This window comes from Pseudochaenichthys georgianus, chromosome 3, assembly GCF_902827115.2.
Source record: "Pseudochaenichthys georgianus chromosome 3, fPseGeo1.2, whole genome shotgun sequence".
Classification (NCBI taxonomy): Eukaryota; Metazoa; Chordata; class Actinopteri; order Perciformes; family Channichthyidae; genus Pseudochaenichthys; species Pseudochaenichthys georgianus.
The window spans coordinates 34422571-34448919 of record NC_047505.1 but is presented as its reverse complement, the minus strand read 5'-3'; the positions used below and the strand labels follow the sequence as shown (position 1 = coordinate 34448919).

The 26349-nt window shown below is 39.6% G+C and overlaps 4 protein-coding genes and 1 long non-coding RNA gene across 8 annotated transcripts; 4 read left to right on the top strand and 1 right to left on the bottom strand.

The window, feature by feature from the left end:
* Window positions 1-6948: 6948 nt before the first annotated feature.
* On the top strand, window positions 6949-7266 carry LOC139433611 (cell cycle exit and neuronal differentiation protein 1-like). The gene has a single exon (XM_071202686.1). The coding sequence runs from the start codon at window positions 6949-6951 to the stop codon at window positions 7264-7266; it is 318 nt and encodes a 105-aa protein (XP_071058787.1).
* Window positions 7267-9822: 2556 nt separating this feature from the next.
* polr2l (RNA polymerase II, I and III subunit L) lies at window positions 9823-11202 on the top strand. The gene is made up of 3 exons (XM_034110760.2): window positions 9823-9958; window positions 10459-10563; window positions 10910-11202. The coding sequence occupies exons 2-3, from the start codon at window positions 10469-10471 to the stop codon at window positions 11016-11018; spliced, it is 204 nt and encodes a 67-aa protein (XP_033966651.1). The 5' UTR covers window positions 9823-9958; window positions 10459-10468; the 3' UTR covers window positions 11019-11202.
* A 381-nt stretch (window positions 11203-11583) lies between these two features.
* On the bottom strand, window positions 11584-16966 carry LOC117467132 (cleavage and polyadenylation specificity factor subunit 7-like). 3 transcript variants are annotated; one of them, XM_071206816.1, is made up of 9 exons: window positions 16353-16966; window positions 15335-15538; window positions 15025-15128; window positions 14721-14866; window positions 14171-14621; window positions 13919-14022; window positions 13277-13421; window positions 12828-13195; window positions 11584-12174 (listed from the first exon to the last, which is right to left on the bottom strand). In XM_071206816.1, exons 1-8 carry the CDS (start codon window positions 16428-16430, stop codon window positions 12832-12834), a joined length of 1596 nt encoding a protein of 531 aa, XP_071062917.1. In that variant the 5' UTR covers window positions 16431-16966; the 3' UTR covers window positions 11584-12174; window positions 12828-12831. The 3 variants fall into 3 exon arrangements, with proteins under 3 accessions (XP_071062917.1, XP_071062919.1, XP_033966646.2); XM_071206818.1 differs by having other exon boundaries at window positions 11584-12170; XM_034110755.2 differs by having other exon boundaries at window positions 12828-13192.
* Window positions 16967-17100: 134 nt separating this feature from the next.
* sdhaf2 (succinate dehydrogenase complex assembly factor 2) lies at window positions 17101-26094 on the top strand. The gene is made up of 4 exons (XM_034110758.2): window positions 17101-17234; window positions 21716-21939; window positions 22732-22841; window positions 25428-26094. Exons 1-4 carry the CDS (start codon window positions 17208-17210, stop codon window positions 25556-25558), a joined length of 492 nt encoding a protein of 163 aa, XP_033966649.1. The 5' UTR covers window positions 17101-17207; the 3' UTR covers window positions 25559-26094.
* LOC139435845 (uncharacterized) lies at window positions 18195-21114 on the top strand. 2 transcript variants are annotated; one of them, XR_011645057.1, is made up of 4 exons: window positions 18195-18309; window positions 19015-19094; window positions 19695-19802; window positions 21007-21114. It is a non-coding gene; the product is annotated as an uncharacterized lncRNA (long non-coding RNA). The 2 variants fall into 2 exon arrangements; XR_011645056.1 differs by lacking the exon at window positions 21007-21114 and having other exon boundaries at window positions 18197-18309; window positions 19695-20590.
* Window positions 26095-26349: the final 255 nt, after the last annotated feature.

Genomic DNA, 26349 nt, shown 5'->3' with positions numbered 1-26349 from the left:
TTTGTATTTGTAGTTGAAACCAGTTTTAGATCACTAGTATGGGTCTATATTTGACTCATTTTGACCATACAGTCTATGGTTTCGACAGTATCTTTCATATCAACCGGTAAACCAACGCATCTGACCAATAGCTCCGTACGTTACCGATTACTGTCTTGACCTGTTCAAATCTTTTCATGGAGCTACGTACACTGGGCGTGGATCAGCGTCACGTAATAAACTCTGGTGGTGTACCCACCCTACTGTCATCTGTCAGAAATGCAGGCGAACAAGCGAAAGCAATGCCAACAATGTTTTAAATAAGAGATCAAATGGATGAGGAAAGCCTCATTAACACCTTGTCTCTCCGTCTCTCTCACTTTCACACATAGCCTGCTGACCTCAGGGCTCCAGGCCATGTGGCAGAGGATCTCCAGCCTGAAAATTCCTCAAAGCTGTCATTGGTGTGACAGCTTTGGTGTGTGCCATCTTCTTATTACAGACACATGCATTTCCTAACATTCGGTCTATATGCTGTAAAATGTATTATCTCTTCGATTTACACACGGCATCTATTGCACGTCTGTCCGTCCTGGGAGAGGGATCCCTCTGTTGCTCTCCCTGCGGTTTCTCCCATTTCCCCCCCTTAAACTGTGGGTTTTCTCTGGAAGTTTTTCCTTGTACGATGTGCGGGTCTAAGGACAGAGGGTGTCGTTTTTCTCATACTGATATTCTGAACAATCTGTGCTGTTGTATTTGTTGTAAAGTGTCTCTACTGTAGGCTATTTTTATTATATGTACAGCACTTTGGCTCGACCAAAAATCGTTTATAAATGTGCTATATAAATAAAACTTGATTTGATTTTTATTTGAAACATCATTTAATCTGCATAGCTGTAATGCATGCCATTATAAACGTGTACAAACAGGGGCAAACGTGATGCAGGGAGGATTCCCCTGTAGAGAAGAAAACGTGACTCATAAAATACTGATAAGGTGTGGCCAATACTCTTATGCAGGGGCGGCGCCAGGGGGGAGCTAGGGGGTGCTGAAGCACCCACTAAGCACCCCCAAGAAATATGTGGGGGGGGGTTTTCCGAAAATTATTATTATTATTTTTATTAAATTAAATTAGAAAAATTATTGATTACATCAATGCAAATGTGAAACAAACAAATGTTTGACCAAAAACATAAAGTCAACACAGGTGATATGATTAGGCCAATGGCCAGCACCCATTCGATTGTTGACCTACCCATAGGCCAGGGGTGTCAAACTCAAGGCCCGGGGGCCACATTCGGCCCGCGACTTCATTTTAATTGTATGTGGCCCCACACGAGCTTGCAAAGAATATAATATGTTTATTATACGGTTACATGCTACAGAAGCACGTTGCCCATAAACTACATGTCCCACAATGCATCTCAAATATAACTTTTTTCTCAGAATTTGCCTTTTTTTCTTCAAAATATGCATTTTTTCATAGAATTCCTTTTTCTCAGAATTAGATTTTTATTTCAAAATGTCACTTCTATTTATTTTTTCTCCAGAATTTGGCTTTTCTTTTTAAATCATTTTGGGACATATACGCACTGAAGAGACTTGCCCTTGACTTCTGCTTTCAGACAGGGGCGGCGCCAGGGGGTAGCTTGGAGTTGCTATAGCAACTCCAACAATTGGCCTAGCAACGGCTTAGCAACCCCATTGTTTTGTTATGAAAATGTATCTATATTTATACACATTCTCGCGAGATCTATCAGGGGTCTTTGTTCGCTCCCATCGCTCTAAACGCTCGAGTTTCACCCATGGTTTCACCACGGCTGCCAGTGTGTTTACAGTCTATGGTTTACTCGCATCATTCAAACAAGACACGCTGGCTCGGGAGCTACAACTACAACAAAATGAACATATTTTACCGTGATTAAATTGTAATACACGTTTCTAAATGATGCCGGAGTAACAACACCATGAATTAATGCTTGACAAGTCTGCAGACAGACGGCAGGCAAAAACACTTTTAAAATGCTTGTTTTCTAAATGAAGATCGGGTCGACCAGGCTAAGCTAACGTTGTATATAGGCCTACTCCGTCCACACTCACAACAACGGCCTACAGACATAAATAAACCAGTGACTGTGTTCGCCATGACACAGACAATCTGTGGTTTGTACTTGTTTAACTTGTGTCCAGTTTCTGAACAGATATGAGGAGATGTGAGCTCTGTGTGCTAACTGTTAACAGCTAACGGCTGATGTTTTCTGGTTGAACGTCAGTGGCAGGATGAGATCCTCACCACTGCTGTGTGTGTGTGTGTGTGTGTGTGTGTGTGTGTGTGTGTGTGTGTGTGTGTGTGTGTGTGTGTGTGTGCGTGCGTGCGTGCGTGCGTGCGTGCGTGCGTGCGTGCGTGCGTGCGTGTGTGTGTGTGTGTGTGTGTGTGTGTGTGTGCTGTCACTGCGTGTGTGTGTGTGTGTGTGTGTGTGTGTGTGTGTGTGTGTGTGTGTGTGTGTGTGTGTGTGTGTGTGTGTGTGTGTGTGTGTGTGTGTGTGTGTGTGTGTGTGTGTGTGTGTGTGTGTGTGTGTGTGTGTGTGTGTGTGTGTGTGTGATGAGGTTAAATGCCACAGCATGCCAGTTGAAACAGTGAACGATCGCTATTGCGTACTTGTACGCTCAGGGTGTAATGGTATTATACACAAATATTGTAGGAGCACAGAAACAGTGTTCAAATTCTGCTTTTACAAACTTATTTTGGTTGTGCTTACCTTGCAAAGTAATGTTATAAGTGTCAAAGGAATGTTTTTAATGTAAATATTAAGGATAATATTGTAGCGTGTCCAAGTATAGTTATTTCAGTTATCAGATGTGCACAGTTTTAGTACATTTCAATCAATCAATGTTTATTTATATAGCCCAATATCACAAATGTTACATTTGTCTCAGTGGTCTTCACAGTGTGTACAGAATATCAGTATGACAATACGACACCCTCTGTCCTTAGACCCTCACATCGTACAAGGAAAAACTTCCGAAGAAAACCCAGTTTAAAGGGAAAAATGGGAGAAACCTCAGGGAGAGCAACAGAGGAGGGATCCCTCTCCCAGGACGGACAGACGTGCAATAGATGCCGTGTGTAAATTGAAAAGATAATACATTTGCAACATAGGTAATCCAAATGTTTGGAAATGCATGTGTGTATAATAGGAAGATGAATCCACTAGGATATCCATCCAGGACCGATGATCCAGGACCACAGCCACGACTCAAGATCCAGCGCTCGCGATCCAGGGCACAGGACCGCAGGATCATCCATGACTCCGGATCCCGGCGTATATATAGACACCAAAAAGAAAGAAATGTGGGGAAGCTGGGTTAATCGGAACATGAGAGTACACAGGTATAGACAGAGAGAAGGAAGAAGTAAGATGTCCCCCGACAAACTAAGCCTATATCAGTAAAACTAGGGGCTGAATCTAATCAGCCCTAACTATAAGCTTTATCAAAAAGGAAGGTCTTAAGCGCACTCTTAAAAACGGATAGGGTGTCTGCCGCCCGAACACAAACTGGAAGCTGATTCCACAAATGTGGAGCTTGATAAGAAAATGTGTACATTTGTAAAGTTATTTAGGCAATGTTGTTGGTGGGAGTTAGGGAGAGACCGCCCCTTCCAGGTGTGTGTGTGTGCGTTTTCCGGTGTGTGTGTGTGTGTAGGGAGTACGAGACGAGTTGTGTTCGAGTGTGGGGAAAAGTCATAATGAGTGTTATAGCCTACTATTGATTGGTTCTGTAAGGCGTGGCTGTGGCCGTCAATATCAGAAAATAAAGAGAACGTTTTCGACATTGAAGGCTCGAGTGATGCTATGATCTTGAATAGCGGTGAACACTACAATATGAACAGGCTCGTGCTTGGCCCACTGGTATTGTTTGTTTATTTATTTTGAAAATTAACTAGCAACGCCGTGCTGTCATATAGCAACTGCAAAGCTACTGCAGCAAAAAAATCCTGGCGCCGCCCATGCTTTCAGACGTAGTTAATTATGAAGTTATTACCCTATCCGATGATAATCCAATGCAGAGGCAATGATGTAATATAATACATTATTTTATATATATGATATATTTATATATGTATTTTTATATAGTCTTAAAGTTACAACCGGCCCTTTGAGTGCAACCATAATGCTGATGTGGCCCGCGATGAAATTGAGTTTGACACCCCTGCCATAGGCTAAATTACTTTGTGACACTTGAGTGACTTCCTGTTAGCTAGAGCGCCAAATGATTTGCTAACAGCAAAGTGAAAAAATTATCGTTTTTTAGTCCTTAAACGTCCACGTGTGGACACTCAATCAAAACCACCTGAAAGTGAGAGGGATTCTGCACATAATAGGCCTCGTGAGTACAAGTAGCTTTCTTCTGGGTCTCTGTGTTTCATTCAAGCTCTGCTCTGTGTGTGTGTGGCCCGAGCCATTTTGTGTGCGTGCGCAAGCGAGAGAGAAAGCTCGCGCACCGGTGGGTATCTACCGGAGATCGTTGTGGTTAGCATCTGGTGCTAGCTAGCCAAGCTAACGGGTATAAGGAGCTTTTTCAACAACAAGGTGGAGGGAGAACTCTCTCCTGTCAGACGGAGAGTCTCAGGTAACCTCAGCTCCAGTGAAGTAAAGGACTCTCTCAGTGTTTAGTTAACTTTAGTCTAGTTATCTCAGTGGCTCTCAAACGGTTTCTTTTAAAAGGGGAGTGATTTGTAAAATGTCTATGAAGAAATAGAAAATCTGTTTACAGTTCTGTTTCATATGGGTGATGAGAGATGTATCCATAGATCTCTTAATGTTGCTCTCAAAGTGCACCAGATTGATGCTTTTAATTTCAATATTTAAAAAAAAAATCTTCCCGGGGGAGCATGCCCCCGGACCCCACTCGAGGAGGTGAGGACCCTCCTAGAGGACGTGAGGTCCACTCCCCACTTGTAAAAATAGCACTTGCTTACACCTATATGCCGTGAGCTGATTATCGAGCCTTCATTGTTACAGGCGCGGGTGCACTGTGTCCGTGTATGTGGGGAGTGTTGCAGTAGAAAATTCAACTGTAGCGCTGGTGCATTAATGGGAAACCCTTAATGAGCACCCTCTATGAAACGTCAAGCTACCCCACAGCACCCCCTAGAGAAAATCTCTGGCGCCACCACTGCTCTTATGGGGACGGACAGAGGAGGATTTCCAGTGGTGTCACTAGGGAATGTGCTAGTGGGGCAAAATGCAGAAATAGTGTCAGTAGACTAGACCAGTTTAATTCCGCCCAACAACGATCTGTCCTTGTAGCCTATGCATTTGTGACCCCTATTACAAGCACTGTATGTGTAAATGACCTCTGATCTGAAAGTGGTAATGTCCCTTTTTGTTCTGTTAAGCATGGTGGGTGGGGGCCGAGCCAGGGTCTCAACTCTGCAGGAGAGAGAAGCAGGTAAATAGATGTATTATATTCTACAGTCCACTTTCCTTAATATTCATCTAACTCTATGATTTTTGGTTTGAAGAATGACTGCAGCCTTATCAGAAAATGTAGTTACAAAATGTATTTGTGATTCATTTTAAAAAACCAGAACAAGTGGTTGACAAGAAGGTTTTCACAGGAATTTGCTCTGGTATTTTGTCTCATGATGGTCACAAAAAACATAGAGAATGGAGACAAGTAGCCTACTGCAAGGAAACAATCATAAAATATAAATAATAATACACAACAGAAATATGAAAAAATATTTATTTATTTTTTATAGAAAAGAGTTGAACTAAAAAAGAGGATTAAGACACTGACCTCAATATTAGTTTAATTTTAAATTAAATTAGCTTGTGTAAGCAACAACAAGTTAACTGTAATTTTCCAAATACATTCTCCCGCTGCATTGTACCTCAAACAATTCCAAAAACTTGTATGGGCGTTATTATTAGGCCTAAGTCTTTAATACTTAAGATTAAGAATATTCTTAAAAGGCTCCAAAACCCAGGATGGAGTCAAAGAAAATAGACTCCCCCTATTCTTGAGGACGAGATGGTACATCCCAGTCTCTCCTCCTCTCCCTCTCTTTCTCCTCCCTCCTGCTTACTGTGTCCTCCATCTCTCCGCTTTCTCTCATTTTCTTATATTAAGGACATTCTCACTTCCAGAGACTGCTGCAGTTCCTTCGTCATATGTTATTTTTTTAATCTCTACAGAGCTCTCGGAGAGGTATGTATTGTCCATATTTCTTCTAATCAATGCATGATGTAATCGGAAGTTTATTTGTAAAGCCTATATTCTGTAATGTGCAAGCTGTGATGCGTTTATTCAATAACAGCATTTTTTTCACCTTCATTCCCCCCCCCTCCCTCATTTGTATTTCACTGATTTCCTCGCAGTGATGATGGTCCTTATTTCTTTCCTCCATCTTGCCCTCCATTTAAAGCACACATGACTCATGCAGTTTAACAGAGTGAGAACAGACAGGGGATAAGATAAAATCTACATGTGTTTGTGTCTGGATTAGGCTCTTTCTCAGAGAAACATAGATTCAGTCCTTGACTCAGAATAAACTCAGCTGTTAGAGTATACTTCCTCCATTACAAAACTGATAGATTTTCCCATGAAAAAGCTATACACAGGAAGCTGCCATAAAAAAAATGTCACTGTCATATTGTGTCACAGCTGCTGAGACCAAAATAAACTACTCCCTGCTCTGAGCATCAGCGTGTTCCTATCAATGTCATCTTTTTCCAAGGTCACTTTAAGGCCCACCACCACACCGCTGCTCAGCTGCAGTGAACACATGGATTCAAAGGCTTTCATTCCAGTGTCTCTTCGCTCAGCAGAGCAGATAACGTGATGTGTGAGCCTAATTTAGAGGGATAATCTGTGTCTGTTTGCTGTGTTTGTTCAGTGAAGCAGCACAGCTGACCTTATAAAGAATCCTCCTGACCAGACCACACCTCTGTCCCTGAGTCCATGGAAGCCAAGGCCAAGTCCGGGGCTACAGCACCCAAGGCGGCACCTAAAGTGGAGAAGAAGGAGCCAGCAGCCCCACGCAAGGCTGATCCTGCCCCTGCAGCCCCTGAAGTCCCTGCAGCCCCTGAAGCCCCTGAGCCCGAGCTTCCTCCTGCCCATGATGGGGCAGCAGAAGCAGAAGCAGAGGCGGCAGGTGACGAGGCTGCGGCCTCCGGCACAGACTCTCTGGAACACCTGAAACCTTTTATCATTGGTGGAGCAGTTATTGCTGCAGGAGCCATCTTGCTGGGAGTGTTGCTACTGGCACGGAGAAATTAAACCAACTCATTATCTCAAATTAATGTATGAATTGGATGATGAGTTAGAGCATTGTTATAGAGTGGTTCACAGACTATTATGGTACAGATGGGGAAAGGGAGCCACTGTGCGTCTTATGTTTGTTTGTGTTTTGGCCTGCTTTCACTTGTAGTGAATCAAACCATTCCATTTTTGACATGGAGCATAATTACACATAATATATGCATGATGTTGCTTCATTACTGCATCTGTACTGTAATCAATTCCTTTAAAAAAACCACTGTAGTTCTGATATACAAAGCCTCAACTCTTTAAAAGTAGTTTATTCAACTGCTTTATCTTGTCTAATGCAGTTTACATATATATTGACATCCTAGCAATATTTGTGAATTCTTACTCTGAAAATCTGCTGGTTCACTAAATAATAATGAAAAACTATCCACAATCTTGAAACATTACAATTGTAATACTGGCTATCAGAGTTGTTGTAGGTCTTACTTGACTTATGTTTTGTTTTTAAACTATCAAAAGGGAAGACCTGAAATTAGATGAAACTATGCATTGTGATGTATTGCACTTATTTTGGCTACACAAATGCCTAAATGATGGGATTCAGTTAAGAGACACTGCATACCCAAAACATGTCAAAGGGTACAGTGCAATACAAAATAAAATATAAGCATGCAGTGGTTTAAGAAATGGGATGTAGAGGATTGTAAGAGATAAAACATGTACAGTATGTTTTAGACAATAATAGTGAAGTTACCTCTTGCTGTAGAATAAGAAAGAGTTATTTTTCTGTCAAATGATGTCACAAATCAATTAACCTTTCATGTCTCACACACCATCCACAGTGGTGTGGGTTCATTCTGTTTTACATCTTACAGTAGATACTTTGCTGTAACAGGGTGGACAGCCATTAGTCTTGCATTATCAGGTTCAAAGCCTGCTTCATTGTTTATGTCTTCATTGTGTTCCACTAATGTAGTTTTAGGGAAAAAATCGATACTTAATTAATACGTGCAACTGTTATTTAATGAGAGCAGCGTATGTTTCTACTACATTGAAAGTAGGGTGTAATGCACTTTAGGGAAGGAAAAAAAGTGAAGCATTCACAATGATTGAGCAGCAACACTCACCTGTTCAGCTGTACACAATAGTGCCCACTTACATGTACTATCAAAGCCATAGGGAGACCCTCTGCTCCATATAGATAACAGAAAGACAGTTCTGATTCACACCATTATTTTATACAAGTTGTAACAGTACTTGTGAATTTCACAACACATTACTGGCAAAAAATAGTATACAAACATACCTCAGTGAACACCAAAACACAACCAATAGATGGTAGGCCAACACCAAAACAAACTTCACCCGAAGTACAATATAGTGTACTTAAAAAAAAAATCCTATTTTCATTATTTGAACAGCGTATAAATGCAATAATTCAGATAGGACTCCTTATTTAGCACTTGTGCCGTAGCAAGTTAAACTACATAAATAATGATGTAATAATATTGTTGGTAGTGATTATGATGTATATTAAAGATGGCAACAATGGCGATGTATGCTGATGGCAATGATGGCGTCTTTCATGGTGACTAATGATAATGACAGTTATGATATATTTTTTATATATTTCTAACATTTGTTCCTTATGCACACACCCTTCTGCCCTCAAACTTCTAAATGTAAAAAGGAAATAAACATAATCCAACCTTTAATAAAGACAGTGAACCAGCCCAAGTGTGTATTTCAATCATTCAGAATTAAGGATCATATATTGCAGCTCAATTAATTAATTAACAATTATTCATTTGAGTTGAAGCTTCAACTGTATTGTCATTACATAGTACAGACTAGTAACAAAACGGTTTCTCTGCATTTGACCCATCCTAATGTTAGCAGTGGGCTGCCATTATGTACGGCACCCGGGGGAACAGTGCCTTGCTCAGGGGCACCTTGGTAGCACTCGCCACCACCGCAAACTTAATTTGGCCCTAATAAATCTTCATGCAGATGTCCTATCAGCAGTCAGAACACACTTCATTACCAATCTCTAGACTGGTTTACGAAATAAAGAAAGATACACTTTGAAACGTGTAACAGGCCCAAATTTATCAGAATAAAGTGAGGGAGATGTCAGCAAAGCATGTTCCTAATCCTAGGTCTGCTCTGTGAAAAAACACCACTGCACACAATGGTAGCGTGTTTAGGGGCACCTGCAGTTTGTCAGTATACAGTACACCATGGTATACACACATTACAGTGGCAGTCACAAATGTACATTCTTACTCGAGTCAAACCGAGTAAAACCCAATGCCGTGTGAGTGACACAACAGCCCTGTAAGAGTTGTGTAGCTTCATGGAGGTTGTTAATGTATTATCAGTTATTTGTATCAACTTTGTAGGCTAATGCATTTAGTCAACGTCATGAGCCATTTTGGAGATCTAAGTTTGTAGCAGGTTAAATCGTGTATGTTATATACAGGCCATTCTTGTAATACCATTGAGGGGGTATTTAATAAACTGTAAACTAAGAATAAGTAAGCCTTTGTGAGAGTTGCGGTTTTATTTTGAAGGAAACGGGCAGGAAGTGTGCATCGATAACGAGGGATTCTAAGCTACGCAGCTACCATCACTTTCTTGCTGCTCGTTTCTCTCATAATAACATACAATTCAACGTTTTTTGTAAACTATATTGCTTACGGTGAGTACATTACAAGTTTTAAGACTTGGTTTTGACTGGTGAATGACTAAGGTTATGTAAACTCGTGGCAACGTGTTATTGGCGGCTAACGTAAGCTAACAGTGGACTGTTGTGCTAAACGCGTGGCTACCATTGGCTCACTTTTCGTTACACTCTTGATTTGGGAAGCTCCATTCGGGTTTACGCTTCTATATACAGTAGCCCATGAAGCTCACAAGTACTTTCGCGTTAATGTTTTTAAACGAAAACAGGTTTAGTTAAGCGTTGTAGCTAGAATGTTAGCAAAACATTAGCTATCCGGTAACAGATCGAGTTCCCAAGAAAAGCAATAACGTTCAGACAATCTTAGCAAAACATGTCAACATAGTGCTTTTATCAAAATGTACATGTAGTTTTATTAATATAAGCGACACATATGATATGACTTGTATGCTTTATTGTTATTTGCATGCCCACCCACTCAGGTAGCACAGTTACCAGATGTGTTTCCCTCTGCCCAGGTGTGCTACAATGATCATCCCTGTCCGGTGCTTTACGTGTGGGAAGATCGTGGGAAACAAATGGGAGGCATACCTCGGCCTACTTCAAGCTGAGTACACTGAGGGGTGAGATATTGCTTGTTTCTGTCATTGCACTACATCTCTACACATACTGCCATTAGGAGCTCATAGGTACCCTTAAGTACCTTGCATTGGAGCATCTGCGCCAAAGTAATTTTCTAGAAGCAGTCTGGAAGTACAACACATCAGATTGTATCATATTCATCTGCCACAAGGTATGGTCATGTACTCCTTGGTTTTAAGTAGTCCACATTAGACTTGTGATGCAATGAATAATAGCCATTACCTGAGGCAATTTACGCGGTTACCCTGATTATCTGCACTAATGCTTTACTTATTCATTCAGCCTGTATGCATTAGGACTAACGTTTCTTTCTTCTTCCCTCTTAAGTGATGCTCTCGATGCCCTGGGCCTGAAGAGGTACTGTTGTCGGCGGATGCTCCTGTCTCATGTGGATCTTATTGAGAAGTTGTTGAATTATGCCCCTCTGGAGAAGTGATCATATCTGGCCACCTTCAAGAACAGCATGGACTTTGTAGGGTTGTTGCATGGATAGATTGAATGTCCATGCAACAGCTTTGTTAGTATATTATATTGAAGTGACCACAGACTACAGTGAAGACTAATGGAACATACTTTTTTTTGGTTTAATGCATTTTTCTAAATAAAGCTGTTAAATTACACTGTTACCTGTATTACTGGCTCCTGTAGTTACCGTACTCTTTTGACTGGGACTATTAGAGGGAAGATGGTTTCTCACACTTCTTCTCATGTTTGTGTCAGTGCACTATGCAACTATAAGCATAGTGTTATATTGTATAAAATGGCTGCTAGTAATTTTATTTTTGTATAAAATAGGCCAGATCAAGACTTCAGAAAGTTGGAAAGCAAAACTACTATGTTGAGGTAAAGATGACAACTTACAAGTTGCTTTGAATGAAGTGCAATCAACAATGGCAGAACAACCTAAAAAAAGCAAAAATCCTGCAAGTTCATTAGCTAACAACCCAAGCCATTGTAAGTGCTACTGCATTGGCTTCAAATAAACCAAAACTGACACCAAAAAAAGTGGTATGTAAAGTACAGAGATTTATTTTTTTGTCCAAGGTGCAGGAGAAACAGGCGGAAGATGTATAGACTTCGCACTTTCCTGATATCAATGGGAAATTGTTTCACCAATACTGAGCCAGGGTGGCAAACGGGTGTTCTTATTGAAGGGTACATGTGTCCCACTTGCTATGGCAAGATGATTGGCTGTAAATATTTATATAAATAAAATGTATGCTCAGTAAGGGCAGCATTTCATGCAAACTAAATAGTTGAGTAGAATGAAAATAGCAGAATCACATTTTCAGGGAATGTTTTTAATCTTAAATTGAATACAAAAGAAAGTGATGAAAACATTACATTGTGTTCATAAGTTATTGAGTGTTCCTGCGCATGCAATCAAGAAATTGTCCCAGCAACTATCTAAAATCAAATTTTTTCTTAAAACAAGTTAAAGTTGCAGTATTTACAGATGACTGGTGAACCAAAATGTACACTTTAGAATTCTTCATCTTCAGTCTCACCTTGGACATCTCCAGATTTGAAGCACTTGGTGCAGAAACAAATAGTCCTGTCTGCTCTTCACCACACTTCAACACTCCATCTGTCTGGGGGAAAAGAATTTTTTTTAAATCCATACTTACACAATCCAGTAGTCCAGTAAAACCCTGAAATAAACCTAGAAATCCGCAATCCTTATACAAACATAGTGAGAAATATATTATAGTTATGGTTATGATTTCAACTCACTACCAGGTTAACTTATTAATGTAAAAGGAGGCCAGTTTTGAATTGTGCTTCTGCATAGTAAAAAGCATAATAAACAAAAGGACATCTTTTGAAAGGTCCAAAAATATAATCAATGAATGACTTTATTGCCCATGGAAAATCATTCATCCTATTTCGTGCAAAGTACTCAGTGTCATAAGTTAGTCTGTCCTGAGAATTGGTCAAATAAAAGTCATCTTGAATTTGAAAAAAAGATTTGATATACAGCCTAAGTAAGAGACATTCATAAACAAAAACCTATGTCTTTTGACATTAAGAAATACGATAAAATAATTAAAGTCCAGAGGGTTGAACATGGTAACCTTAGCTTGTGTAAAACATTTGGGCGAACTACTTAAATTCAGTAAATACAATGATAATAATTTTACATTATTGGGGTCACTAAAAGGAGGATGTGGAAATCATTTGTAAAAAAAGAAGCAAACATCTGATTGATGATAAGTATAAGTATTACAATTAGAAAGAAACCTACCATGTTAGCGGTAACGGCCTCTCTGATCCCTCTGATCTCGCTGGTCTCTCTGATCCCTCTGCTCTCTCTGATCTCGCTGGTCTCTCTGATCTCGCTGGTCTCTCTGATCCCTCTGCTCTCTCTGATCCCTCTGGTCTCGCTGGTCTCTCTGATCTCTCTGATCTCTGTGATCTCTGTGCCTTTCCCGTTCCCGGGAGCGTTCTTTGTCTTTCTCTTCACTTCGGGAATGTTGCCGGTGTCTTCGGGACATTCCTGCAACGTCCCAATCAGAAGAGTCTTCTCTGTCGCGCTCTCGGTCCCGCTCGCGCTCTCTGTCACGACCCCTGTCCCGGTCTCTTTCTTCTTCCCCAGAACGACTGCTTTTCCTGCTGAGAAATGTGTATTTGTCTCAACCTGTTTCTTTATGGACAACAAGATGTCTGAGGGTCCTGAAGAATGATTAAACAAACCTGTAGCCGCCGTTTCCCTGGATAGAGACTAGACAGTCTTTGAGCGAGGTGACCAGGGCCTGGCAGCGTTCATCTGTATACACTCTGGACTGCTTAATGATGGCAATGGCCGTTAATAGAGTCTCCATGGCCACCCGCAAGTCTCCTGCATTAGGAGAAGAATATATATAAGAGACAGTATCGTAGTTAAACCCTTCAATTATGGTTGATAGTATGCCAACTAGGATTAATACAAAACCCTTGAAAAATGGATAACATGTACCCCCCACATACAGTTTATTTAGGCAAAAATGAAAACATAGTTTCCTAAACAGTTACTTAACTTACAATTTCTGTCCAGCTAAAACCATTGTTGGTTAGTTTACAAGAGTGATGGTCAGTATTTTGATTTTTGTTAGTTTTAACTGTTTAAGCAGTTGAATTAATTTCTGCTTTGTCATTACAAAAAGTACTTTGTTAATTTAGCAACTTTCCAATAATATACTGTATAACATAACAGATTACCATTTACTTTCCATTAATATTGTGAGAGGGGTGGGAAACAGATTTTGGTTAAAAGAAATGCTCACAAGTCTATCAGTCCTTTCTCCATATTAAGTTTTGTGTTGTTGTACTCCGCAGAATATGATCAGCTTTACTTACCGGATGTTGCTCCAGACACAGCCTTGCTGATGGCACTGCTGGCAATAGCTCTATTTCTGTTCATCAGCTGCTCAAAATCTGCATCTTGACTTTGAGATGTGCGTCTGGAAAATGTACAGATTGTCATAATTATTTAACCATTTCCACAAGTCATCGCTAAAAATAATAAATGTTATCTCAATAGGGAAGCAAACCATATTACACTGCTGTTTATTTACTATAGCTTCAAATGTATAAAGGTATTATTCTCACTGTTGTTGGCTGTAAGCGTTGCTGCTGGGCCCGTCTGGTGCTGGCGTGAAGAAGGCTGGATTGACATGCAGACTGGGAGGTTGGCTGGGAATATGGACTGGATGAGGAGGGAAATAAGGGGGCGGCATGGCAGGTGGAGGCATGGGTGGAAGCATGGGCGGAGGCATGTGTGGAGGCATGTGTGGAGGCATGTGTGGAGGCATGTGTGGGGGCATGTGTGGGGGCATGCGTGGAGGCATGCGTGGGGGCATTTGTGGAGGCATGTGTGGGAAGGGAGGCGGAGGATGACCATGGTAAGGGTTGGGTAAGGATGGAAACCTGTTTGCAATTGGATGTGATGGGTAGCGTGGAGGTAAAGGGGAAGGATTGGGCTCCTGTGGTAATAATGAGGGAATCTTGTTCGAATAATCTGAGTCCTTAGGATCTAAGTAACTAACGCGCATGGGTATACCTATGGAGAAAACATTGATTTTGTTAAAGAGGACAGTCATACTTACATCTTGTCATATAATGTTACCTCAATAGCATTCTCAGACCATGCTGTTCTTACGTCTATTTGCCATGTCTTCAAACACACCAAGGTTCTGGCTGGTGGCAAGGCGGCAGTCTATCCTTTCCCCATTGAGCTCACATTTGGGTATTTTTTTAAACAATATTTTCAATGACTCGTTTGAGGTGACCTCTACTTCGGCGAACCTGTGTAACATAGAAGAAAAAACAATTCATGTATGGCTTTAAGTCACTGATATTCATATATTTAATAAATCAAAACACACACATTTCCTTACTCTAAATACATTTAGAGAAAATACTTTTATTCATAAAAAAGAAATACTAGATCTGCAACCACTCACCCTCTCGACTGGCCATTAATTTTATTCTCAGCGAATTTGATCTCTTTGATGTCCTGCACACCCAATGTTTGAGCCAGGCTCACGATGTCCTTGTCAGTTGTCCACTGGAAGTAGTAGCCGGTTTGCGAAATAGAGGAGGAAAAAATGACAGGGGGGTAGATATTTACTTGTGATCTTGAATGTGATAAGGGTACTTAGTTCTGTTTCATCTAATCACTGTTCTGCAAGCCTATGTGGATAAAACAACAGAAACGATATTGGACAACACAATTGAAATGTGATTGAAATAAACAGAGAGGGTGTTACTTACCCAGGGGAAGTTTCCAATATATATAGCCAGTCTCCTCTGTGGGTTTCCTTTGTCTGGGAATTTCTCTGTTGTTGAGTTAGCCTCCTCTTGAGTAGGGGTCTTGTTAGGACTCCCTGCATTTGTACTGCCTTTCTTGTCCCGATCGACTGAGCCGGTCAAAACAGCATCATAAAGTTCATTTGCTTCAGCAATTGTGTCAAAGTCCTTTGTGGGATGGGAACAAAACAACAAGGTACTTATATATGATGGCATGTTGGGTAAGTCAATGTGCAGAGCATTAACGAACAATACACTGCCAGAAGAAATACAAAACCAAGGGGTTGTCAGCTGCTGCAGGAGTGTGGAGTGCATGTGATTATTTCCATATTTTATAGAATTGCCCATTACTACTACAGGCTTGAATAAGATGATGTGGCATCTAGTTTTTAAACGTGACTCCAAAAATCAAATAGTTCTCTCAACACAACAAATAAAAAGACTGACCAAGGTTCACACAGTTATGAAATGAAAATCAAACCGCTGTTTAATATTCTATATATAATTGCATATCGGAAACCGTTTTTAATACTATATTTTGAAAGAAAGGATGCTTCCTCATAAATACCTAATAAACACAATCTGCTCTTTCTGTGATGAATAATATGAAACAATTGAACACCTTTTTTGTACTGTTCTCACACAAAGGAAATCTGTCAAGACCTTTGTATAATTATGGAGAAATGTGGTGTTTGGTTTCTTTAACAACCTAAGAAAATACCTGTGTTTTTTCAATAGAAATGTTTATAATGATGTTGGTAAAAATCTAACTTCGTATTAATAACTGTAAATTGAGCCAATTGCAATTGGTAGTTGCATGCATGTAAGTTGATGTATTGTCTTTCTGTTTAATTAAAAGCGATCAGATAACAAGTTGCATTTAAACTACATCAAAGCAAGGTACGCACAACTTTACATGTACACACTTGCTGTTATCATGTATGCATGTGCTGCGATAAATGTGTGAAAAGGCGAGACTCACATCGTCGTTTTCATTCAAATCCCCGTACAGATCCATGAGCTCCTTCTGGGCGGCACTTGGTCTGGCTGCAGCAGCCATCCCGTGGGCCGAAGATGATCCAGTTGATGGCACTGGAGCTAACGTGTTGTTTTTTGTTTAAAGTGTCCTTTGCATATGCACACCTTTTAAAAATTACCAGTGCATACCGTCAACATATGCAATGTAAAAAAAAGAAGGATTTTCGATAACGTTACGCCGCGTTAATAACGTTAGCTTACTTGAACCAACCGCACGGTTTTGCACAAAATGTCAAGTTAGCTCAACAAAAGACGATGATAAACCGAGAATACAACAAGCGAGGCTCGTCAATAGGTAATGTTTTAATAACCACTTTCAAATAACATGAACGGGCATTCATGTAAGGGTTACAATACAAATAGTGTTGAACTATTATTGGTTCGCTCTATGATCAGCTAATGCTAGTGCTAATTTCTGTACGTGAATACGAGTGCGTCGGTAACATGTACCCGTTAGCAACAACACACAACATTTGGTTCCGACAGCCACGCTTTTTTCCCATGTATGATGGCATTGATTATAAAATATAACTACAAATAAACGAATTAAGTGACAACTTAACTAAATCAGGTTGGGGCTGGTTCTGTTTTTCTGTGACTTTTGAGGAATAATTGCTGTTACTTTAACAATGCGTTGCTTCCGGTCCTACCTCGATCGTGGTCCGTGTGCTGCTGTGACATAAAACCTGCTTGTGTAATTTTACTGATTTGAGTCTGACATTCAGAGTTCAGCAGCGTTTTCACGGCGTAGAAGCATTTCACATTGAAGTCTCTAAACGTTTCAAGAAAAAGGTCAAAAATGCTGTCTTCTGTGGTTGCAAGAAGAGTGAGTTATCTTATTATCGGTACAATTATCTGTATGTTTGTTAAAGTTTGAATGCTAGTTAATGTTACGGTCGTTGCAATCATATAAATAGACTCTAAAGTGGACGGCTGTTTAAAGATCTCACGCTGATTTACACTATTTAACATGAGTATAAAGTAATTGTAATGTCGCAACATTATATTCGATGTTGTGGTTGAATAACTAGCGTGCATTGTTGTGTTCAGTCTCGTTACGTAGCATTGACGTAACGCATGTTGTGCAGCAGGACAGTTATACAATCCAGGACAGCATGGTTTAACATCTTTTTTGTAGTAAATGTAGTCTCAAAATGTCTTCATCTTGCTGTGTAGAAATACAGATCTTGAAACCAAACGATTATATCATATTATATGAAAATGAGTTGAATTTACTAGCAAAGATAGGTAGGGGGACAATCAAACCAACACATGTATTGGTGGATAAATGAAAATATAGATACATATAATTAAATAAATGATTGAAGATTAATGAAGGTAGATATGGTGCAAAATGCAAGAGCGTGTAAAACCTGATGTGAGCACTTGCAGAAAAAAAATCTGAGCTTGTGTGCACGTAACTGTGAATCAAATGGACACTTGTATAAAATATCCACGTAACTGTGAACCTAATTTGAAGTCACAGAAGAAAAAAAAAGTGTTGTACCTTGTAGAAAAAAAATGAACTTAGTGATGAAATGTTCACTTGCAGAAAAATACATATTTTTTAAATATATTTTCCATTACAACTGCAACTTGGTTATTACAACCTCTCAAATCAGTCATTACAACTTGACGAATCTGCTCTGTGGCAGTATACATCGACGAATCTGCGGTCTTGACTTTTGCTACACTTCTTCCGATAAATGTGTCGCAAAAGTAATTTTCACCTGTAGATGTGGGGGGAGGGAGGGTTTTGGAGCGAAGGGGCGGAGCTATCAGAACAACAAGGCTTGGGTCAGTCACAGTCACAGTCAGGTCGAAACGGATGACTGCGGGGCTAACTGTTAGCTAACGGTTCGTGTCGCTACCAGTCCGCTGACATGGCGCGGCAATCAACGGTAAGTTTTGCCCATTACTTTGAATATTATTATTGTGATTGAGGATTAAATCCGCTTTGAAGACCACCGTTTTATATCGTGCAGTTTAGCGGCAAAATAACGTCAGTTAGCCAGCTAACGCTAGCTTTGTTGCGTTTATGCTAGCTAAACAAGTAGTGGTTGTAGTCTACAGCAGTAATTAATATATTATAGCCTACTGCTTTGGCACTAACGGTTGATAACCGTTTATGAAAATAAAGCTAATTGAACTGTACTGAAATAATGACACGTTTTATAATTGTCTTGGGCTCCTGCTGTGTTTTTAAAGCCTTTGTAAATTATCCATGCTATTTAGCTAACGTCGAAGTAGTGTATGTGAAATCAACCTCACAATAAGATGTGAGTATATTACAATTGTTAATGTCATATTTCAAGATGATTACTTAGATATTACAATATGGTTCGTTGAGCTGGAGTTCATTATTGAGCTTACACGTTAACGTCACAGTCATTTGAAGAACGAACCCAAACCTTGTTGTTTTTATTAATTGCATTACCAAATGGGTATCAAATAAACAGTAAGCATTAGTAACACAACTTCCAAAGTTACAGTAAAATAAAAACGACCCTGACTCGGACAATACACAATCCAACATGTTCAACAGAAGATAATCAGTTATATTGTTTGTACACATGGTTCTTTACATATATATCTGTTTGTTTAAGGTGTCCAGGTGATGCAGACAGGCTGGACCAGAGAGTGAGAGACAGAACTGGACTCCTCACAGCAGTGAACTTCAGCTCAGGTACAAAGACTCTTTTTTCATACTGTACAAAGAATCAAGAAAGATATTGGTTTAAATAAATGAAGTATTGACTTGAATACACTGATATACATTCCATTAAACAATACTAGATCACCTACACATCAGTTAAGTTGAGGGTTTTTTCCATGCAAAAAGTTACATTTAGATGTTAACAAGCAATATGACTTTGTCAGCTTTCTAATTTAATGTATTGAAGGCAAAGCTATTTAACACATAGTGAGAACTGCTACTATTTATCTCTCAATATTGTCTGTAAAAAGAAGACCACTGAGACAAATGTAACATTTGTGATATTGGGCTATATAAATAAACATTGATTGATTGAAAAAACGTGGTAAAAGTTATTCTTTCAGTGAGACAACAGAGCAAGCTTCTACAAGCTTCTACAGTTCAAAAGATAACAGTTAAATATTATTTTGATAATAACATATATTTCAATGTTGATGAATTTCATACTGTTCATTCATAATCTGATTAAAATTAAAAAATAATTATATCAACAGCCCCTAAACACACCTCTTTCATAAATAACACACTTGTTCTGCAATAATGTTTTATGTTTCCTGTCATTTTTGTTAGGAAAGGACATGTCTGAAAGACACAACTCAGCATCTCCTCTTTCTATGAGGGTCAAGAAGAACATCCAAGAGGAACATTAAAGGCTGATGTTATGAGATGTTAAGACCGGTACAGGACATTCACTAAGAAACTACTTGTATTGTGAAAACAAAGATCTGCACACCGAATATTTTTGTAGTCTATCAGGACCATAATATGTTTGTGACGCTGCCTGCACCTCAGAGAAGTCAGGCTTATAAAGTGTGGCGAAAAACAGTCAGCTGATGGGATGCATCTATTTCCACATCTACACTCCAGCTGATTATTTCTATTCGCCTCACTTTATGAGCTTCACATCACCTGTGCCTTGTACCGCAGAGTTTGCAACATCACAAATAAATGGGGCCAATCTTCAGTCAGATGTGAATGTGTAATCTAACATTTTCAGTAAGAATAATGGACAAAAGGAGTGCAAATACAATTTATTGAAATGTGAACCAAAACGTAATCAAACATGTTTTAAATAAAAAGCACATATGGACAGAAGGTGTAAACCTATTAAATGTATAAGTAAACACATTTAGTCAAATAACGTGACAGACTAGGCCTGTGCAGTTGGTATCAGCTATGCCCAGCATGGGCTCCTCCATCAGGCCTGGTCCTCCTCGCCGAGGAAAGACCCTCAGTCCTCTCCACACCAACAGACAGGACGTCCATCACACGGAGGTTTCTCCCTGAAGTCTCTGCAGCCCTCTGGACACCACGCTGTCTCAATCCGTCCACACTGAATATGAGAGGGGAAAAATGAAAATAATAAATGCTTTAGACAATAAGAAATATAAAGTTAACTGTTGAGTTACTACGTTTTTTTTAGATTATCAATACTATTACTGTATAACTAATATATCAGGTTAAGAGGCACATTCAAATAAAGATTGGTCTTTAAATACATTTTGTCTTTTGAATTGTTTGTCTAAAGTCAAGGATCTAGAACTGGTACTTAGTTTGAATAATACAGTCTGGTTATTATGCTGTGTGGAGGAGGCCTCACAGGTAAGAGCACTAACTAGCTACCATCACATGTACCTTAGCTCGACTTAAATGTATCAAACGTATAATTAAGTGATATCAAAATATAAATAACTAATGTCATTCAAACATATTAATATTTGCTTGATTCCAGAGTTGAATTTAGCACAATTGCATACAAACGTGAAGGGATTTTAAGATTCTGAAGTCTTTGTTCTAAATAGAAAATAGCATGGATAATTTACAAAGGCTTTAAAAACACAGCAGGAGCCCAAGATAATTATAAAACTTGTCATTATTTCAGTACTGTTCCCGCAGTCATCCGGTTCGACGTGACTGTGACTGACCCAAGCCTCGTTGTTCTGATAGCTCCGCCCCTTCGCTCCAACCCCCCTCCCTCCCCCCACATCTACAGGTGAAAATTACTTTTGCGACACATTTATAGCAAGAAGTGTAGCAAAAGTCAAGACCGCAGATTCCTCAATGTATACTGCCACAGAGCAGATTCGTCAAGTTGTAATGACTGATTTGAGAGGTTGTAATAACCAAGTTGCAGTTGTAATGGAAAATATATTTAAAAAATATGTATTTTTCTGCAAGTGAACATTTCATCACTAAGTTCATTTTTTTTTTTACAAGGTACAAAACTTTTTTTTTCTTCTGTGACTTCAAATTAGGTTCACAGTTACGTGGATATTTTATACAAGTGTCCATTTGATTCACAGTTACGTGCACACAAGCTCAGATTTTTTTTCTGCAAGTGCTCACATCAGGTTTTACACGCTCTCGCATTTTGCACCATATCTACCTTCATAAGATTGGTCTCAGTTTGATAGCCATTACTGTTTTAAAAAAAAAAATACAAATATAAATGTGTACATTTTGTGTGAAAGCAGCACTAATTAACATACAATATTGTATGATATTTAGATATATATTGTCAAAAATGATGTGATATTTCCTGCAACACACTGTACTAATATTTGTCAACCTGTGTGTTTTCCCCCCGCCAGCTGGTTTCAGGGGTGTGCCAGGCAGCAATGAGACCTGCTTTCACAGGGCTGGTATCATCCCGTGGTTACCGTGGAGATACGGCAGACGACACCAGGGCAGACCTGATTGAGATCCCTCTGCCTCCCTGGGATGAGCGCCCCGGCGAGGCCATTGACATTAAGAAGCGCCGCCTGCTGTACGAGAGTCGCAAAAGGGGCATGTTGGAGAACTGCATTCTGCTCAGGTTGTTACACTGAAGAGTTTTTCTATAATCCGTCATGTTGGTGTGTTGTTTTTTCTTAAAGCAAATCACACACTAGAGCGGTGGTGCAGTACAGCTGTATCTCAAGTTTAAATTGTACCTTTAAAAAAAAAAAATGAATTCTTAAAGTTTTTCCTCTTTCTAGTTGAAACAGCATATAAGATGGCTGGGCCAGGCAACAATGGACACTAAAATAATCGTAATCAGTAGTCATCAGCACATTTTTCATTGTAGGAAAACATCCTACAGGTAATTAAAAGCAGTGTAAGGGGGCAGGAGGGGGAATTTAACTATGAAAAGCCTAATTTGAGATTTAAAAAATCCCCATCTCAGGACTGTCTTGGCCAGGTCTAGCAGCTGTTTCATCCAACATACAACACGCACATCACAGCACATACCGGAGACGATGGCTTCTAGAATTTCTCAGATGGAAACATTTACATAAATATGAATATGCCTTTATAAATACAACATTTCCGTTACATAATTTACAGATGGACAAAAAGGGCCAGGTGTGAGTGAGGACCTTAATATTTGTAAACCTCCAAAATCACAGATTTACATGCTATAGGAAGTATACAGTAGAACAACTAGAAACTTTGAAGAAGACATCCTCTTAAATCTAGGACAAAGGGACGTAGACAAGGACCAACACCAGAAGCAGGCATTAATGCAATATGAAGAAACCCAAAGAAGAAGCTGTTTCCTGTGTGCTGTCCATTCACCGGTCAATTTAGAGAAAAGCCTGAACCTAATTCCCCATCTCTCTTGCAGCCTTTTTGCGAAGCGATACCTGAACACAATGACAGCGAGCCAGCTGTATCAGTACGACAGACTGATTAATGAACCAAGCAACGACTGGGACATCTACTACTGGGCAACAGGTGAGAGAACATCTCATAGTTTCTCCTCAGACATTACATTACATTGCATTTAGCTGACGCTTTTATCCAAAGCGACTTACAATAAGTGCGTTCGACCAACAAAATACAAACTTGAAGAAAACAGAATCATAAAGTACATCAGGCTTCATAGAGCAAAAACATTTCAAGTGCTACTCAACTGGCTTTCGATAAGCCAGCCCTTTATTAGTATACAAGTGCTTTGTTAATAGTTCTATCGCTCGAAGTGGAGTCGAAAGAGATGAGTTTTCAGTCTGCGCTGGAAGGTGTGTAAGCTATCTGCTGTCCTGATGTCAATGGGGAGCTCATTCCACCATTTTGGAGCCAGGATAGCAAACCCACGTGTTTTTACTGATGGGAACTTGGGTCCCCTTCGCAGCGATGGTGCAGCGAGCCATTTGGTTGATGCAGAGCGGAGTGCACGCGCTGGGGTGTACGGTTTAACCATGTCCTGGATGTAGGAAGGGCCAGATCCATTCGTTATAGACATGTGATATTGCCTCTCAAACAGTACAGTAGACATATGGCATTATCATCATTAGTTAGAGGGCTGGCAACACTCCAGTCAGAGGCATTTTAGACACTTAAGGGAATGTTGAAATGCTTTAGATTTTCAGAGCAAAACATTTAAATATTTAATGACACAAATACATTTCAGCTTTGCAATATTAATGTTCACTCAAGTTGCAAATAACACTATTTGCTAGGGATGTAACGATACCAAAAACTCACGGTACGATAATATCGCGATTAAAAAGTCCACGGTACGATATTTATCGCTATATATATATATATATATATATATATATATATAAAAAGAAAGAAGAAAAAAAATGTGATTTTTTTTTTTCTTCTTTTTTTCCCTTTATTAAATAATAAATCTGATTTGTACAGCATTTTAGTAGGATAGTAGTATTTTAAAGTGTCAACAATATAATAATCAGACCCTGCAATAGAATAAATCAAGTTTCACTTTAGTTTTTCAAGTAACTCAACTCTAACTCACTCACTCAGCATCATCAAGGTTATCTTTTAGGAATATGAGCATGTCCACATTTCCAGGTAGAAGCCGGGATGTTTGGTCGTTTACAATATCCCCTGCTGTGGAAAAAAACCGCACACATGCCTCCACACATGCCTCCACCCATGCCTCCACCGGCCATGCCCCCCTCTCTTGCTTGGTACTGATGTTGCTGGGACAGAGAGATATGCTTTGGCCATGGGTGACAGCAGTGGGTCAAACTGTGCATTGTCGCTCCACCACTTCAAAAACAATACAGTTTTTGCCAAGAAGGTGAGGCTTATTGACAGGGCGAGATATAAATATACTGTTGGTACTTGTCAATGTCTCTAGGTATGTACATGTAGCCCTGTAAATACGATGTCCTTTTGTTATCTGTTGTTTTATGTTCATGTTGTAACCTACTTGCTGCCATGTTGGACAGGTCTCCCTTGAAAAAGAGATCGATGATCTCAATGGGACCACCTGATTAAATAAAGGTTTAAAAATAAAAATGATTTAAAGAAATCACGGTAGATTTTGTCAGTCTCACGACGGTATTGAGACATTTATTTACCGCGATATTCGATATATCGTTGCATCCCTACTATTTGCTCCAACAGCGACAGTGATATCAGACTTGCGTCTTTTAAATTCAGTCTGTAACACAACAAAATGCAGAAAAATTGCAGTGGGTATTATACAAAAAGCCTTTTTTTTTTTTTTTTTTAACTGGCAATTATTCATGGCTGAGGATGCCTCGATAATTAAATCAGTGTTCTGCCTACAAATAAACTCCACTCGTGTTGCTGTTTCTTCAACGTTCCATTTGGCTCAGACTTCATCCTCATTGCTCATTCCCTGTCCCAGTATAATTTACCCGCTTTATTCATCTAATTTTCCCTAATTTGATTCAGTTATGCGGAACAGCTGAAAAACTCAATCAGTGTGAGTTTAGCACCAACACGTGTCCAAGTGGCTAGACAAAACAAAAGCTGTTGCTTTCTTTACTCAAATAAAGTCTGCATAAATAGTTTTAGTCTCAAATTATTAATGAGATGGTTTCAAATAAACAGAATAATAAGCTGAGCATTTCCAAAGTCTGACCACTGATGGGCTTTGAATTATGCTGTACTGGCCATTAGCAATATGGAGAGACCTGATAGCACAGCGTCTAATTTCTTGTCTTTTAATTTTTATTGTACAATGCCATGTCTTTTTATGCTGCTGCAACACAAAACAATCCCAAATTGGGATCAATAAAGTTCCATCTTATGTTATCTAATGTCTGACAGCAGAGATGTTGTTTGGCTGCTGTTGCCTGTGTGAAGGATCATAACTTTGTTTTTTTCATTACTCAATAATGAAAACCACAAACATCCAGGTGATTCTTTTCCCTAGCAGCAGGAGCAAAAGATCATGTTGAATAAGTAAACGTCAGCCTTTTAGTTTTATGTTGTCAGTTTTTCCTAAAATAGACCAAAGTGATGTCAGGAGGGCTCCCCTCTGTGTGCTTGTTGTTCTTTAGACATTGGTCGTAATGAAAACTGTTCTCTTTGTGCTTACAGAGGCTCAGCCCACCCCTGAGGTTTACCAAGGAGAGATCATGGATCTGCTGCAGGAATTCGCAAAGAACCGTGACCAAGAGCAGAGGTTGGACGCACCCAGCCTGGAGTACCTGGAGAAGGAGAGCCAGTAAGAGCCAAGGCTCTGTAGACCTGCTCAGAGACACATTAAAGGAGGGGCATGGGGAAATATCAGCGGTATAACCAAGAAACAGCCTCCAGAGGTTAGCTGTGATTCTCCACTTGGATGGAAAATGTTGAGAACACGTGTATCTTGTAATATCCTCTGCATGAAATAATTTGCCATGAAAGCCCCCACCCTATATTTATTTTCATTATATAAAGAAGAACATTTGTGGAAGCTGAGGGAAGTTTGTGGATGGGTTAACGCAGTATAATGTTAGAAAGGGGTTCTTAATATTCTACATGAATTGTACATATCTGATAAAAACTGTATATTAAAAGTTCTCAATGTGTGAGATGCTTACTGAATAAGCCCGCTTTGATAAATGGTTACAAGCAGATAGTCAGTTATACAAGATGATTATAAAGAAACACATTGAATCACACATTAGCGTAGCTTGTTGAATTGTCTTGGCTTGGTTCTGTTCAAAGATGTTACTGTGCCTATTACAGACATGCTGGTTATTTAATAAATGTTGTCTACATAGCTTTGTCATTTCTATTTCCTCCCACTAAAGGGTTAAATAACACACTAAAGGTTACCATGGATGACCGTATGAACATCATTTGTTGCATAATAAAGGTTGTGTGGCTTGCAGTGTGAGTGTATGGACACCAGAGGGAAGCAGATCACCTGATATCCACTGACGGGCAATCTAAAGCACTTGCTGATCCTGGCATCTCATTGTGAAATAATGCACCTACAACCCATAATATAGCTTACATAGCTTATTTGTCATGC

Bases quoted from the DNA above. Each gene is read 5' to 3' on its own strand.
- LOC139433611 (XM_071202686.1), top strand. From the start codon at position 6,949: ATGGAAGCCAAGGCCAAGTCCGGGGCTACAGCACCCAAGGCGGCACCT.
- polr2l (XM_034110760.2), top strand. From the start codon at position 10,469: ATGATCATCCCTGTCCGGTGCTTTACGTGTGGGAAGATCGTGGGAAAC. The intron at 10,564-10,909 runs GTGAGATATTGC...TTCCCTCTTAAG, and splicing joins CAAGCTGAGTACACTGAGGG to TGATGCTCTCGATGCCCTGG.
- LOC117467132 (XM_071206816.1), bottom strand. From the start codon at position 16,430: ATGGCTGCTGCAGCCAGACCAAGTGCCGCCCAGAAGGAGCTCATGGAT. The intron at 13,422-13,918 runs GTAAGTAAAGCT...CTCCTAATGCAG, and splicing joins TGTGTCTGGAGCAACATCCG to GAGACTTGCGGGTGGCCATG. The intron at 13,196-13,276 runs GTTTGTTTAATC...CACATTTCTCAG, and splicing joins CAGGGAAACGGCGGCTACAG to CAGGAAAAGCAGTCGTTCTG.
- sdhaf2 (XM_034110758.2), top strand. From the start codon at position 17,208: ATGCTGTCTTCTGTGGTTGCAAGAAGA. The intron at 17,235-21,715 runs GTGAGTTATCTT...TCCCCCCGCCAG, and splicing joins CTTCTGTGGTTGCAAGAAGA to CTGGTTTCAGGGGTGTGCCA. The intron at 22,842-25,427 runs GTGAGAGAACAT...TTGTGCTTACAG, and splicing joins CATCTACTACTGGGCAACAG to AGGCTCAGCCCACCCCTGAG.